Below are 17346 nucleotides of genomic sequence, written 5' to 3' on the forward strand. Positions count from 1 at the left end.
CGTGTCCAGCTGTATGAATACAGTTTTTCTTAAGTTGGGGGTGAGTGTATTAGCAAAAATTGAGCTGTGGTACGGCACTAGAGTGAGAGAGTAAGCTTGCCAATTAGTTTCATTGCGATAAAAAAAAAGAAAAGATTATCACAGACATTCCCTAAAGATGAAAAGTGTCTAATGACTGGTGCAGAGACTGAGAACTGCTCACCCCAGTCTGTCAACCTGAACATTCCTCTTCCCTTCAATATCTTCAACTCTGAAAACAATCTCCAATGGACAAGATTGCAAACTTCCAAGCAGAGAAAGGTGGCATGAGTTATGACGTAAGCTACAACTGACATGCTGTTTTAAATCACCCTGATGCCTTATGTGGTTGATGCATTTCTATAATATCCATGAGGAAGGAATCATCTTCCCAAGAACACTTGCCCTGCAGAACTACTCACTAGAGCTCTATGCTAGGCTCCTAGACCAAATCTGAGGTGTCAGTGAAAAGGAACAAGATTCCAGTGAACTGAATTTTGGTCAGAAATCTGTCCTGATTTTTTCTAAAAAACCTTAAAGATGATGTAACTGGGATCCAAAATGAATTCAAGTGGACAGGGAGACCTTCTAAGATCTCCAGTTCATTAGCAGAAAATGCAGAAGGCTCCACAGGTTAAAAAGCATAAGGAAAATGTTAACGAAACCCAACATAATGCCTTGCACCCTCAAAACTTAAGACAGGATGAAAAATGTGGTAAATGACAAATAAAGTTTCCGTACTTGATTTCAAATGATAAAAAAGTTATAAAATGAAGATGAAAGTATGAAAGAAAACTTGAAATAATGACCTTTGATCCTGCCCTTGAAGAGGGGACCACCAGTGTGGCATGCCACAAGGTGCTAATGATAATATACAAGCATCTAAAGTTGCCTATTTCAGACAGTTTGATAGGACCTCCCCCCATGTAACACGAGACACCTAATTTCAGACAGCTTGATTCGTGATCTTGACCCTAAAATATTGATCATAACTTAACTCATATGATATAAGCTTACATACCAAACCTGATCAAGACTGGGTCAGAAATAAAGAATCTAGGGTGCTCAAAAGCAGTGTCAACAGCTGATATAAAACAGACAGAAGATAGTATACATAAACTCAAATGGTCTTTAGCAAGCCGACTAAACACAAAATCTTACTATGAAGCCACTAATGTCACTACCATTAAATGACAACTATGTCTTGCTATATGCCGGAGATGTCCAGATAAACATTCTTATTTAACAAAAGTGTAAATTAAAGGCCAAAGGTAACTTTCAAAATAGTTACACAGATTTAGTGTAGTAAATAATGAAAGCAGTACATACCACCTCTGTCATCCCCACCTCGATCATCGCTGAAACCATCCTGTCTGTCTCTGCCACCGGGACCCCCTCTGTCTTCGTAACGTCCACCAAAGCCACGATCTCTTGGTGCTCTGTCCTCAAAACCTAATGAAAATACCAAGAACTTAAACATGATGCAAACACAACAGCTTATTTTTTGATCACCATTTCCTTCAGACACTTAAAACTAAACTTAATCTCACATTCAGAAACATTCCTTGATTAATGCTTCATTTAATGACAAGAAAAATAATTAATCAGATTTTACATATTACCATATATTGTATAGTATGATTAATTAGACATGAATAAACACCTTGCATATTATCAAATATTGCATTGTATGATTAATTAGGTAAGAATGAATTCCTTGCATATTGCCAAATACTGTATAGTATGATTAATTACGTAAAAACAAATTCCTGCACATTATCAAACACTGCATAGTCTGATAAATTAGGTAACAATGAATTCCTTGCATATTACCAAGCACTGTACAGTATGATTAATTAGGTAAAAACAAATTCCTACACAATATCAAACACTGCAGTCTGATAAATTAGATAACAATGAATTCCTTGCATATTACCAAGCACTGTACAGCATGATTAATTAGGTAAAAATAAATTCCCTGCACATTACCAAACATTGCAAAGTATGATTAAATTAGGTCAGAATTTCATACATAGTCTGATAAATTAGGTAAGAATGCACCTGTACAATACCACTGCACTGTCATTAATTAATCAGGTAAGAATAAACTCCTTGCATATTACCATAATATTAATTGCACTGTCTCATTAATTAGGACTAAACACCTTGCATATTACCATAATATTAATTGCACTGTCTCATTAATTCGATGGGACTAAACTCCTTGCATATTACCATAATTGCAATGTATCAATAATTCGATGGGAATAAACTCCTTGCATATTACCATAATAGCAATGTATCATTAATTAGATAGGAATAAACTACCTGCATATTACCATAATTGCAATGTATCATTAATTAGATAGGAATAAACTCCCTGCATATTACTCCTTGCATATTACCATAATTGCAATGTATCATTAAATTGATGGGAATAAACTTGCATATTTACCATAATTGCACTGCATCATTAATTTGATGGGAATAAACTCCTTGCATATTACCATAACTGCATAGCATGACTAGTTTGAGTGGAATTTAATTCCATGCTTATTACTACTGCATAGTATTAATTATGTAAGAATAAACTCCTTGCATATTACCATAATAGCATAGCATGATCAGTTTGAGTGGAATTTAACTCCATGCATATTACCATTGCATAGTATTAATTATGTAAGAATAAACTCCTTGCATATTAACATTCTCTGCATATTATGATTAATTTAGGTTGGGGTGAACGAATGTCAAAGTTATGATACTAGTTAAAAAGTTAGCATGAAGTAAAAGGATGTGCCAGCAGGTCAGGGTCAATGATTTCTCCTAGCAAACTGCACAGATCCAGATCTGTCACTGCACAATGAACCAGAAGATGTGGGTAAGTGCAGGATACAGCTGGGCTTGACTTGTACGCATGGATATTAGGAAAGTCAAACATACAGCATGTGGTCCAGAATCCGACCTGCCAACATTTCATAACTTGTTCTGACCAGTAGTGGTTGCTGTTGTTGTTGTTGTTGTAGGGTTTAATGCCATTTTTCAGCACAAGATAGGCTATACATGGTTTGTTCTGACCAGTAGTGGAAAACATAGGCCAAGTTTAAAAATGACCCTGTGACAATTTTTTTTTTTTACAATTACACTAAGAGGTTGATCAACTCTGGTGTATATACAGTAAATATTATGTGAAGGGACCCCAAGTGGCCCAGTGGTCTAAAGCACTCTCCGTTACGTATCACTGCCATCTCACCTATGTCTGCGTGGGTTTGAGTCTCGGATTTGGCCAATGTGGGTATGTGAGAAAGCTTGCCAGTAGCTTCTCGAGGGTCAGTGGTTCTTTCCAGGGTTCTTCCTCCGCCATTAATACTGGCCGCCATGTATCATGTGCTGAAAAATGTGGTTAAACCCTACAACAACAACTTCATGTGAAAATTTAAATAGTTATTGTCTTCATCAGGTTGGTAACTTTGTACAGCCTATCATGTGCTGAAAAATGTGCTTAAACCCTACAACAACAACTTCATATGAAAATTTAAATAGTTATTGTTTTCATCAGGTTGGTAACTTTGTACAGCCTATCATGTGCTGAAAAATGTGCTTAAACCCTACAACAACAACTTCATATGAAAATTTAAATAGTTATTGTCTTCATCAGGTTGGTAACTTTGTACAGCCTATCATGTGCTGAAAAATGTGCTTAAACCCTACAACAACAACTTCATATGAAAATTTAAATAGCTATTGTATTCATCAGGTTGGTAACTTTGTACAGCCTATCATGTGCTGAAAAATGTGCTTAAACCCTACAACAACAACTTCATATGAAAATTTAAATAGTTATTGTTTTCATCAGGTTGGTAACTTTGTACAGCCTATCATGTGCTGAAAAATGTGGTTAAACCCTACAACAACAACTTCATGTGAAAATTTAAATAGCTATTGTATTCATCAGGTTGGTAATTTTGTACAGCCTATCATGTGCTGAAAAATGTGCTTAAACCCTACAACAACAACTTCATATGAAAATTTAAATAGTTATTGTATTCATCAGGTTGGTAACTTTGTACAGCCTATCATGTGCTGAAAAATGTGGTTAAACCCTACAACAACAACTTCATGTGAAAATTTAAATGGTTATTGTCTTCATCAGGTTGGTAACTTTGTACAGCCTATCATGTGCTGAAAAATGTGGTTAAACCCTACAACAACAACTTCATATGAAAATTTAAATAGTTATTGTTTTCATCAGGTTGGTAACTTTGTACAGCCTATCATGTGCTGAAAAATGTGCTTAAACCCTACAACAACAACTTCATATGAAAATTTAAATAGTTATTGTTTTCATCAGGTTGGTAACTTTGTACAGCCTATCATGTGCTGAAAAATGTGCTTAAACCCTACAACAACAACTTCATATGAAAATTTAAATAGTTATTGTTTTCATCAGGTTGGTAACTTTGTACAGCCTATCATGTGCTGAAAAATGTGCTTAAACCCTACAACAACAACTTCATATGAAAATTTAAATAGTTATTGTTTTCATCAGGTTGGTAACTTTGTACAGCCTATCATGTGCTGAAAAATGTGGTTAAACCCTACAACAACAACTTCATGTGAAAATTTAAATAGCTATTGTATTCATCAGGTTGGTAATTTTGTACAGCCTATCATGTGCTGAAAAATGTGCTTAAACCCTACAACAACAACTTCATATGAAAATTTAAATAGTTATTGTATTCATCAGGTTGGTAACTTTGTACAGCCTATCATGTGCTGAAAAATGTGGTTAAACCCTACAACAACAACTTCATGTGAAAATTTAAATAGTTATTGTCTTCATCAGGTTGGTAACTTTGTACAGCCTATCATGTGCTGAAAAATGTGGTTAAACCCTACAACAACAACTTCATATGAAAATTTAAATAGTTATTGTCTTCATCAGGTTGGTAACTTTGGACTAGAACAAACATGTGGCAGTAAGCTTAAAACATACAGGTTGATTCTGCTGGCTTTAAGACTGTTCTGGTATCAATATCTTAAAGAGTTATAACCTACCTCTGTTGTATCTTCTATCCCCACCATCTCCATCCCTCCAGCCTCTGTCACTGAACCCTCCACTTCTGTCATTATACCTGCCACCACCTCTATCTCTATCACCATATCTGTCACCTCCTCTATCACTGGGTCTGTCAGCACCTCTGTCACCATATCTATCCCCACCTCTGTCACCATATCTATCACCTCTATCCCCACCTCTGTCACCAAATCGATCACCTCTATCCCCACCTCTGTCACCATATCTATCACTTCTATCTCCACCTCTGTCGCCAAATCTATCATTTCGATCACCATATCTATCATCATTTGAACCTCTGTCTCCCCGGCCAAATGCTGAAATAAGAAACCACACAAAGCTCCACTTCAACTTAAAGATTCATTATAAGACTAGAGATATCATAAATAGTAAATATACAGTTAATAAATATACAATTGTATAAATATACTATCAATATATAGTGGATACAGTAACCCTTAATAAGTGATCTCTCTCAGCTCGACTGACAAGCGTGGCACATGCAATGTAGGACAATGAGTCAATTATAAATACTAAGTCAAGGAGTTAGTTATTAATACTGACAAGCCAATGAGTCAATTATTAATACTGACAAGACAATGAATCTATTATTAATACTGACAAGTCATAGAGTCAATTATTAATACTGACAAGACAATGAGTCTATTATTAACACTAACAAGTAAATGAGTCAATTATTAATACTGACAAGACAATGCGTCAATTATTAATACTGACAAGACAATGAGTCAATTATTAATACTGACAAGTAAACAAGTTACTAATACTTATAAGTAAATGAGCCTGTTATTAATACTGACAAGTCAATAAATCAATTATTAATACTGACAAGTCAGTGAATAAATTATTATACTGACACATCGCTGAGTCAATTATTAATACTGACAAGTCAATGAGCCAGTTATTAATGCTAACAAGTGCTCATTGTTCACTTGTAAACCTGTTTAACACCTTTTGTTTCAAACTAAGGGGTACACCCTAACATGGCATTCACTATTCTTGTATATTATGTATATAAATACATCATCAATATTAATAATATATTCAGGAATTACATACACTTTAGATTCATGAACATTTCTTTTAATGATCTTTATCGGAAAGAAATGTGTTTCAATTTAAATATTATCTAAACATAGTAACTCTCAAAACTAAATTACCCCTCCTCACAGTTTGTGAATGTTCCACTGTATCGAAGATATGTGCAATACAAAATTTTTGGTACATTCTTCCTTTCAGCATTATTACAGAAGTCAACATTTTAAAAGAACTGACGTGTTCACAAATTCAACCTATTACATGCAAAATCACCTCATTCACATCCATTGATATTAATTACAATTCAACTCATCCATGACTTGATGACTTAAGTTTTCATACTAAACCTGATTAAAATCTGATAGTAAATAAGTCAAACTTGAGTGTTCACAATCTCAGTCAGTTGGACGCATGATCACCTTATAAAAATATGCTGATATTTAATATAATCCAACTTATCCAAGAGCTTGATAATATTGTAAAATAAAATATGGTCTCTGTAGTGATCACAAGTTCAGCCAATCAGCTGTAAGATGACTGCATTAGTATATGCTGACGTTGCCTCTAATCATACTTATTCAAGAGCTTAATGAAATAAGATTGCATACTGAATTTGACCAGAAATCTGACCTTCAATATTCACAAGGTCTTATGATCAAATGCAAAATCACCATATTTATAAGTGTTATTGATAAATGAACTCATCCATGATGTTGATGATAGATGCTTCCATACCAAATCTTATCAAATTCCGATCACAAATAGTGTACAGAATGTTCACACTCTCAGATATACGTAAGCAAGATTACCTTGTTATTATGTGTGGTTGTCACTCAAAAGCAAACTCACCAGAGGTCTTGATAATATTGTTCATGTAACAAATTTGACTGAAATCCAATTAGTAATGAAGCCTCAAGTGTCTCCACAAAAAAGTGTTGAAGGATAAAAGGACAATGCAATGCAAATCAGATGCAAGGCCACACAAAAGAACTCTAAAACAACTGGCCAGATGAGATAAAAATTGATTTGATGGAGAAAAAAAAATGACTAAAAAAGGCAAAACCTGAGTTACTTGATAGTGTAAACACCAAAAGAATAGCTGAATAGTTGCAGATTTTTGTACAAAGATCAATTGGATGAAGATGTCCTAATGATGGAGAATGGCAATAATTATATCAATAATTGGAGCTGAGAAGATGAAATCTTTAAAAGAGACATCTACATGTAATAGGCAATTCAGCTACCAATAGTAATTAAATTATGTGTAAAGTTTGCAAAGAAGTTTAATAAGACAGATAGGCTGACTGAAAGAGATTTTTTTTTTACAGAGTTTGAGCATCTTGATTTATCTCTCATAACTTTCTCAGCGACATCCATGGCATCAAGTAAAGAAAAAGAAAAACCAATTTTTGAATTTATTTTTTATTCATCTCTGACAGGTTTTCATTCTTCCAAAATATGAATTTGTATTTAGATTTGTCAATATTCAGAATAAAAGAAATTAATTGCATGAAATGCTTACAATTGAGATATTTTTTTTCTAAAGAAAACCATTGTTCATTTTCCTGTAAAACTTTATTTACTTATTTGGATTTAAGTCATGGTTTTCATTTTTCCCCCTCCTATTTTGAGATCTACTAACAACGATATATCAAATTCATGGGAAACACTGATTATGAACTGCAAAAGGCACATAATGGATTACTAGTCAAATAACAGTGATATCCTGAATGGCTTAAAGTGTCATGCTGAATGGAAAGACTGAAACATGGATAAAAACAATCCAGAAACAAAAAGAATTGGGAATATAAAAATGCACATCTAGGATAGTCATTCAATTAGTGTACCATGACCAGTTCAAGAGGTATACTCATGAAACAAAGACGTGAACAGCCAGTCAGACAGATGGATTACATGCATGCCTGGTAAATGTTAATGAACAAATAGCAATGAAGTTAATACACACAGTTCTTGTTAGAAGACAGGACTGGAACCTAAAAAGAAAATTTTAACTTGTGGTCTACATCTGCTGTTTTCAACTTTAATGCTGATCATTTTAGGGTCAAAGGATTAGATGTTCTTTACCAGCAAGATTTTTTTCTGACTTATAAAAGAAGCAAAAAGACAACAGAACTAGCAAACTCTTCCCATGCGGTAACGGCTGGATTAGGTGCTTTCAACAGTTTGGAAAATGCAGTGAGGAATGGGTATCAGTAGCTCAAACGACTAATGTTCTGTTAAAGTAGACTATAACTACAATGATTATGAAGTAAGTTTCCTCACCATCTGAACCAGGTTCTCGCCGCCGCCAGTCTCCTTCAGTTCTATCTGGCTTATCATCTCTTCTGGCCCCATCACGATCTAGTTAGAAAAAAAAAGAAAAAAAGAGTAGTGCTGAATAGTATTTTATTTAGGCAACAGTAAGGCATGCTTACTGGGCCATGGGTTTCAATGACCATGACCTCTGAGTAAGATATGCAGTCATGAACCAAACATACATTGCAGACTTACCATGACCATGACCCATTAACCTTTTGACCCAAAGATCAAAGGTTCTTTGTTGTTATCTAATTTCAATCATGTACTATGTTTGGTCAAGGAACTTAATCTAATATAACAATCATTGTGCGAAACCCATCTGCCTTGTAGTCACAATGGCCTTTCCCTAAAGCAAATAAGCCACTTCCTAACTTTAAGCATGGGCACATCACTAGCATTGGTCAAGGTAAACAACATAACAAGTCCTTTAGTGAACAGCTTATGTCTATATCACATTTGACCTAGGAGTAGCTATAACAGGATTTTCAAGATGGCCTAGGTGGTGGCCATAATGGAGGTCAGATAAGCACCTTTTTCATCTGGGACTGAACAGACTTCATAATAAGTCTTTCAGTAAAAACCTGATGTTGATATGATAATTTGCTTTAAGTAGCAAATATATGTTCAAGATGACTTCTGTAGAGGCTATATTTTGGATGTCTGATCAGCACCATTTGTATCTAGGACCAACAAGACATCATAAGAAGTTTCCTAGTAAATATTCAATGCTGATAAACCATGCCATTCAGGAAGAATAGTGACACAAGGATTCTGAAGATGGCTGCCATATTGGACACTAGACAAATACAATTTCATTTTGAGCAACTAGACAGTCTTCTTGTGAAACCTCATGCTGATATGCACATCCATTCATCAGAAGCAACAATAACAATTTTCAAGAGGGCCACTGTGGTAGCCATATTGGTTGTCTGATGGGGCCCTTTCATTTCGGATGAACTAGACATAAGAAATCTTCTGGTGAAAACCCCATGCCGATACTCAGTAGCAGTAATGGTATTTTCATAATGACTGCCATGGTGGCCATGTTAGATGTCCAATTGGAACCATTTTCATTTGGGACCAATTTGACTTCACACATCTTTTGGTGAAAACCCGATACAGATACACACCCATTGACCCTTTCAAATACACTTCAAGTAACACTGATTGGAAGTAATAAATAATAACAATCCTATTTAAAATAATAATAATAATAATAATAATGTGAACAATATGGTTTGGAACTAAATTTCAAAAGCACTCAGCAAATATCGCTGGATGTAAAATTGGAACCATTTTCATTTGGGACCAATTCAACTTTGCAAGTCTTTTGTTGAAAACCCAATGCTGATACACATGTGTTTACCCTTTCTAAATACACTTAACCCTGGTTGAAAATATTAAATAATAGCAATCATATCTGCAATAATAATAATAATAATATTAATAGCAACAACATGGTTTGGAACTAAATTGCAAAAGCACTCAGAAATAATCACTGCAAAAATATGAGAATAACCAAACGAACAAACTGGACAAATTTTATCCATCTTAATTTCAGTTAATACAAAGGAAGCAATTGTTTATAATATTTAATGTCATTCAACTTTCGCATATAGCTAGTACATGTTGCATTTAGAATTGTATCTGTATCATATTTCGTCTCGTTACTTAACGGTTTTGCCAACAAGACCTCTACAAATGCTTAATTGTGATGTCTTAAAGAGATTCTCCAATGATCCCAATATGTGCTTCTTTAGATAATGATCATAACATACAATGTTCCGTTGATGACCTGTCATTCACTACATCCAACTCCAACAATAAGAGTAACTTGAAAATGCATGGGCAGATTTGCCAATAAGCACATCTTTTGATAATTATCATGATATGTACCAAGATTCAAACTTGGCCATGGTCCAACAAATATCAATCAAATTCAATTGGAATTTAATGACAATTAATTGTGCAAAAATTACAGTGGGTGGGTGTGATAATCAAGGGCAATAATTCTTGTAGTGTAACTAATACTATCAAAACAAAACAACAATGGTACTATGTTACTGTAATATGAAACTGACAATATAAAATTTTTCCACATGGTAATATACAAAGGCTAAACTCATTTGTACCTTGGTTTTGTTGATTCTGGCTTGCAAGGTCCACTCGAATTTTTCGGCCATTAAGAGTCTGAAATCAGTGACGAAATTTTTGTTAATGAAAGCTGTGTGAGACTCCTTAACAAAAGATAATAACATGTTGTTGAAAATCCTAGCAACAGACTTAAATGAGAAAGTTATTTTCTCTATACTATCTCTTAAGTGTGTGTGTGTGAGAAGCTCCCTTCATTCAAAACCAGTGAGATAAATACATCAGCCATTTATTTCATAGCTGACAGAAAACATCCAACTGATATCCAAGTATTAATCCAAATTAATGATTTTATATCATAACTATCGAACAAAAATTTAGATAGATATATACTTTACAAATTCAAATCGACTAAAATAAAGGAAATTTCAGATGCATCCAAAAAATGGACAATTAGACATTAAGCAAGCGGGCCAATACTGTCAGTGCATTGTTCCTGCCATAAGCAGATTTCATGTTTTATGAAGGCCCATTCTATGCTATCAAAACAAGTTCTGCATGATTCGTGCATGTTGGAGATGAGTGTTCTTGATCAATGTGTAAACACTCACCAAAATTATGCATATTAACCCAGAAGGAACAACCATGGGTCAGAGGGAAGAATGGTGGACTTGTAATCCAAGGGATGTGGGTGCGATATGCAATCTGGCAAGCACAGACCTGCTTCCTTGGTTTATTGACCTGAATACACTTTAACTGATGTAAACTTTAAACTTCCATGGCTCAAACAGATTTCATATATTTTACAACAGCAGTAAATTTACTTTTTAAGAATAATGTGACCATTAAAAAATAGATTTTTTCCATTTTGAAAAGAATATAGAACACTTGTATGAAAATCAGTCGTTAAGAGGACTTAATTACAGCAACACTACATACTGCTTGTATCTGTACCACACCACACCTTAAAATAGTTCATGGAACTTACTTCCTCATTCAGTGCTATAGCATCTAACAAAGACTCCCTGTCTTCAAATTCAACATAACCAAATCCTCGTAACCTTCCATTCTCCTCTGGTAGCCGCACATTTAGCACCTGCCAAAATAAAGAAAGGAAAATAAATGATACTATAAAACTGCAAGCTCAGCATTTACCATAGTACTTAATACAGATTTTCACTATCACATACTGTATATATTCACTTACAAGTCCAACGCAAACTGAACAGACCCAAATCAGCCATCACATAATACACCAGCAGATTAGGGTCTATGCAGCTTCTTAAGAGTAACCAGTAGAACAAACAACACAAACCCTGTTCTCAAGATCTATGTTGTTTGCCGTTGGGTTCTACTTATAAGCAAGTACATACAGTAAATATAAATAATAATAAGTAAAACCAGAAATGTACTCAATGAAATGCCACTGTACCGTAAAACTGACCATACACAAACAGGTACTATGGACAGGCAGTAAAGAGTAACACCACTCTAAATGACATCGATCACATTAATCATTTTGTAAGAATTCGCAAGAAAAGACAGCATAATAGTAACCATTAGAAACAATACTATACAAATTTGGTCGAAATCCAACAATCCTAGGTAAAGTAATTCTGCAGAAGTCAAAGTTACATGCCAAGGACCGTCACAAGGATGGTTTCTTAAACTACTTTTTCAAATGTTCTTGATCAAATATACTCAGAAAACAATTATTTCAAGGTTTCTCTGCTTCATCTAAATCTGGTGGCTCATCAACATCATTATTTCAATATTGAATATTGGTCAAGTTCTGTTGAGTGGCTTTTCGTTTTTTTTTTTCAAACTTCTTTCATTTTCATTAACAGTGGCCATACTGAATGGCTGACTGGCAAAAAGTGAACAAATCCGGAAGGCGTTGAGGACAAATGGTTTTGCAAGACTGAAACTGACCAAGCAGTTTTAAAGAAGTTGTAAATAGCATGTGTTAACAGAAGCCACGCAATACACGCTGGATGTCATGTTTCGACCATTCACAATTGGTATTCCTTGATATAGCTATTCCACAGAGGCCAAGGTAAGGAGTATGGGCAATCAGGGGCCATAACTCTTGCAAATGTCAGAAAATAGAGATAACGCACTTGTTCAAAATCTCATCAAAAGATAAATCTTCACGCCAAATTTGGTTAAAATCAATAACTAGTGGTAGACCAAAAGTTAGTAGAACAGGAAATCAGTTGGCATAATTCTTGCAAATAGTGTCAGCTAATGCTGCCAATCCATCCAGTAATGCTCCTGGGATAAATAAGGGGGAGCAGAACAAATATGAGGGAGAGAAAGGAACAGCCATGGTTCAATATTGACATAACACTTCAATATCCATCTCCTTCTTCTTGATCCACTCTGTAAGACCCTATTTAACATCAAAATCTTTAAAAGATTAAGACTCTAGTTGTATAAGCATTAATTTATTCATTGTTTCTAAGTTGCAGGGATTGTCCTGGGCTTTGGCAATGTCGCAAATTGCGATTTTTTTCCTTACTGGTGAAAAAATATACCATTTGATGATTTATTTGGTGACAGCCTTTTTCGTTGTTTAATTTGTACATACACTCATGGATTTGGAGTACAGAAATTCAAAGGAACCACGAAAGGAAGCCACAAACTTGGCAACACAATGCACTGGAATCTATCTGTTACATAAACAAATCCTTTGTTCGTATTGACAAACCCAGCTTTACAGTGCACCGTTACATCATATTCTGCTTATGTTGACATCTGGCTTGAGTACTGTATGCTGTGATACAGTCAATCATGCTACCAGACTATACCTATAATCGACCAACCTCTGAAGACGCGAACAGAAACAGCTACAATTAATTGAACAGCTAATCATTCTGATATTTTTTTTTTTTAAATATACCAATAAAATAGTTTTGCTGAAACTTCAGAGAAAACTGATTACTTCTGAAGTACCAATTGCTGTGTATAAATATACAAAGCAAATGGAAAAAAACCTCAATCACAATTATATACTGTTGACAGTGCAACATTATCACGGGAGTAAACGTAAGTTAGACGCTGCATGTTCATTATCTCATCCTAACAGTAAATTAATAAAATTGACAGCATCTGGATTTAGTGCAAATTCATCAGACAACACAGTCACATAACCTGATATTAAACCTAGCAGTCCAACATTATCTACAGGTAGTGATGGTAGTAATTTTTCCAAGTGCAACAACACATCATGATGAACGGGTCAACTGTTCCAGAAAATTTCTAGACAGATGGAAACTTGGGCATCCATGGCTGAGATATGATACAAAGTTAAAGCAGATGCTATGTGATATATGTATCAAGGCACAAGTTGTCAATTCATTTACAACTGTCTGTCATATTTTGAAGAAGAATTGTCACCAAACATGAATCCAGGCAGGGTAAGTAAAATATGCTAATTTGCTCAATGATCTTTTCCTTTTGCCGTCAATCCCATGTTACAAATGCAGAGACTTAAACTACGCCATAAAAAATAGCAAAACAAATAAGTTTTGCATAATTAAAAATAATTTATTTCTCAAAATACAGGAGTGAAAGAATTAAATTAACTTACAGCATGGTGAATGAATTCCTAGTTCCTAAAAGTCCTATCAATTCCAATAGTTGCAAGAAATCCGAATACATTCAAATGAACAAAAAATGACCCTTCTGTGTTGAAGTTTCTAATGTACATAAAGAATAATTTAATTTCCAAAGAATTCAAATAGTCGTTGAATAAATTTAGGTAAGTTTGTACAAAACAGTTATTCTAGCATGTCATGCAAAACATAAATCTTTTCAAAAGCCAAGCCGGGAGTGAATCCAAAAACAGGCAGATTGGGACCTAGCAGCGAGGAGGTTTTTTTTTGCGGCATATTCAAGTATCATTTTCACTAAATATTGTCCAATTTTTCCAATACATGTTAAATTTTCCAAAACAACACGCTGTTTCTCCCTGTGCAGTACCTTATTCGCCACCCTCCCCAACGTATCCCTCTCATATTCTATACAATAGCTGAAGGTCATACTTAAGCCTCTTCGACATACTTCAAAGAACCACCCTGTTCTACAGTGCGTGAAAGCACTTGCAATTGATTGACAAATAAACCATGCCTTTTTGTTATACCTAAAATTGGTGTGAATTTATGCTTATATATATATATGGTACATTAATGGCAGGTGTTGATTTGTGTAAGTTTCATTGGTGTGAATGGAGATCCTATTTTGCTTGTCGAGAAAAATTCCACAGCATTCAGTGATCATTCTTGGGAATTAAGAAGCAATTCACTACAAGCAAAGCATGTAAAGTGCAACAAAAATAAATTTCAGAAACTCCTGATTGACAGAGATGTACTTTGTGAAGCTAGCCACAAAAAGGGGAGCATTTAATTACTGAATGCATGAAATTGACGATCACATTATACGTCACTTCTCTTACGTTGCAAAGTACGATCACAGGTTTTTATAATCAACATGTCATTAACTAAAGTTTCTTACAAAACTATTATTTGGAAAAAAATATACACAATATCCGATGTTTCTATTTTTAAAAATTGAGTGAGATATTGTAGATGTCAGGATAGTAGATATTGTACATTTGATAATGCATTTTTTTTTTAGGTGACAACACTCATACCTACACAGTGATGTGGGATGCAAAGACCATGGAAGTAGTGAAGCTTGCTATTAGTAAAAGTAAAAATGCCGTTATCAGTGCCATGAGGAACACTTTCTTTGCAGCTTACTACAACCTGGCCAATACAACTGTCCCAAAGCTGCACCAGTTGTGTATCACACAGGTATTGAGAATATTATATTATAGCTTGTTAACTGTAATATTCTATGGATTTAAATGACAGTAACATGGGGGAAAATATGTGTACAACCTTAAAATATTTATTGTGATGTTACATCTCTAGTACACTGTGATTGCTGCATTAATGCAAACTTTTTGATATATATATATATATATATATATATATATATATATATATATATATATAATTAACAAAATCAGAACATATAATTATAAATGAAATATTTATAGCATAAAAAATTAATGATTATTTCCATTTCAGGGAGCCACCCAACTCTCAGGCCTTAAAGTAGATACGCACACATCATATGCATTCAACAAGTGGGCAGCCCTAAAATCGCGATGGATCATCATGTAACATTCTATAACATTTTAATAGAGCAAAACAGTAATGTAATGATTTATTTTGTAAATTATAGCTGTATTGCTTGTTGTTAATAAATTAATAACTATCCCATCTTTTGCAATTTTCATTGCCTATTCCATTAATAGACTTCTCATCGCCTATTACATTGACAGACTTGGAAAAATATTCACTACTTATTCTGGTGAAATTTTTTGAAAATTGACGACAAAATAGTGAGGCTGGCATTTTTTTTTTACGACAACTTTTTAAAAGCCAGGACCATCCCTGCAACTTAATCTGTTTCTTGTATGTGTATCAATACTGTTTTGTACTGAGAACCCACTTTCACAGTCTGCTCTCTGAAGGGGCATATTCATTGCTAGCTTAGCCAGCTGGAAGTTGAAAAACATTCTTAACGGTTGTATTGTACAATTTTCTGCAGCTCACAGGTATTGTCTTTGGGAGAATTCTGCTCCAAAATAAGATTTTTTACTAACGTGAGTTCTGCCAAAGTTTAACTTCCTTGAATTAGCACTCTACTGATTATTATGCTAGATTTACTATTCCATAATGCTGTATTAGGACTTTAAGTCCATTAATGCCATAGTCTACTTGTTCAAACAGGGATTTTGATGTAATAAATATCTTTATATTTTACTTTCATTTTTAGATTCTTATTTATTAGGCTTACTGTAACCTTTAAACAAGGGCTATATGGTTTTGCAGCACATGATCATGCATAGTTAAATTGTGACAACAACAAAAAAAAAGTAGAGTCTATTTTTTGTCTGTATTTTAATTTGGCCTGTTTGTCTGCCTTTTTTACATTTAATTTTGAAATGCCACTGAAATGTCTTTGTCCATCCAGCATGTACATTGGAATCGTATTTAATGCCTTTTTATGTTTCAAAATAACTTGTTATCCCCATTAAAATTTTCTCAGCTCCAGTGCCATATACTCTGCATATGTCACATTTCCCCTTTTTCAATGGGTGGGAGGGGGAAACAAATATAAACTAGTGATCAATAACTTTTATCTTTTACATAATCCATTAATTGATTCATTATAAAGAAAAATTTAAAACACTTGACACAGAAAATATGGTCTCAAATGGGAGGCATTCTGATTTCAGATAGCAAGATGTATGTTAACAGCCAAATGCAAACTGGTCTGATTTTAGGATCAATTTAATGCAAAAGTAATGACTGTACCTTCTGGTTGCGGAAGAAATGAGTTATCTTTTCTTCGTTAGCCTCATATGGCAGATTGCCTATAAATGCAGTGAATGGAGGGCTCGTTGGAACTCTCGACAAGTCCACATCAGGACCCCTTGAGGCTTTAGGAGCTGTAGGAAGCTTACTGCGGTCAATCATATGTTTCCCATACTCCATCTCCCCAGGATCTGAAATGTAACAAATGCCAGGTAAGCTTGTATTAAATGCACCTTTAAAAGTAGTTTTCAAGCTTGTAATGCAACCAATTATTAAACACAGCTATATAAAAACAGAAACAAAAAAATAGCCAGCATACTATAAAAATCATGCATGAGCAACTTCCTCCAGGATACGGGCTGGACAAGTGAATTGTTAAAGCCACACCCT

At 34.4% G+C, this 17346-nt stretch overlaps 1 protein-coding gene across 2 annotated transcripts in view; it reads right to left on the bottom strand.

The window, feature by feature from the left end:
• Positions 1–17346, bottom strand: part of LOC149792076 (eukaryotic translation initiation factor 4B-like) — a 78085-nt gene that overhangs the window by 58729 nt on the left and 2010 nt on the right. For both annotated transcript variants that reach the window (XM_089970586.1, XM_089970585.1), the window contains exons 3-8: positions 16957–17147; positions 11553–11660; positions 10606–10663; positions 8438–8515; positions 5077–5412; positions 1348–1470 (exon numbers count right to left, since the gene is read on the bottom strand). In XM_089970586.1, the coding sequence (XP_089826712.1) occupies positions 1348–1470; positions 5077–5412; positions 8438–8515; positions 10606–10663; positions 11553–11660; positions 16957–17147 (894 nt within the window). The remainder of the gene's footprint in view (positions 1–1347; positions 1471–5076; positions 5413–8437; positions 8516–10605; positions 10664–11552; positions 11661–16956; positions 17148–17346) is intronic.

The sequence above is a fragment of the Sinohyriopsis cumingii genome, chromosome 9 (genome assembly GCF_028554795.1).
Source record: "Sinohyriopsis cumingii isolate HCF-2022 chromosome 9, ASM2855479v2, whole genome shotgun sequence".
In the NCBI taxonomy this organism is placed as follows: Eukaryota; Metazoa; Mollusca; class Bivalvia; order Unionida; family Unionidae; genus Sinohyriopsis; species Sinohyriopsis cumingii.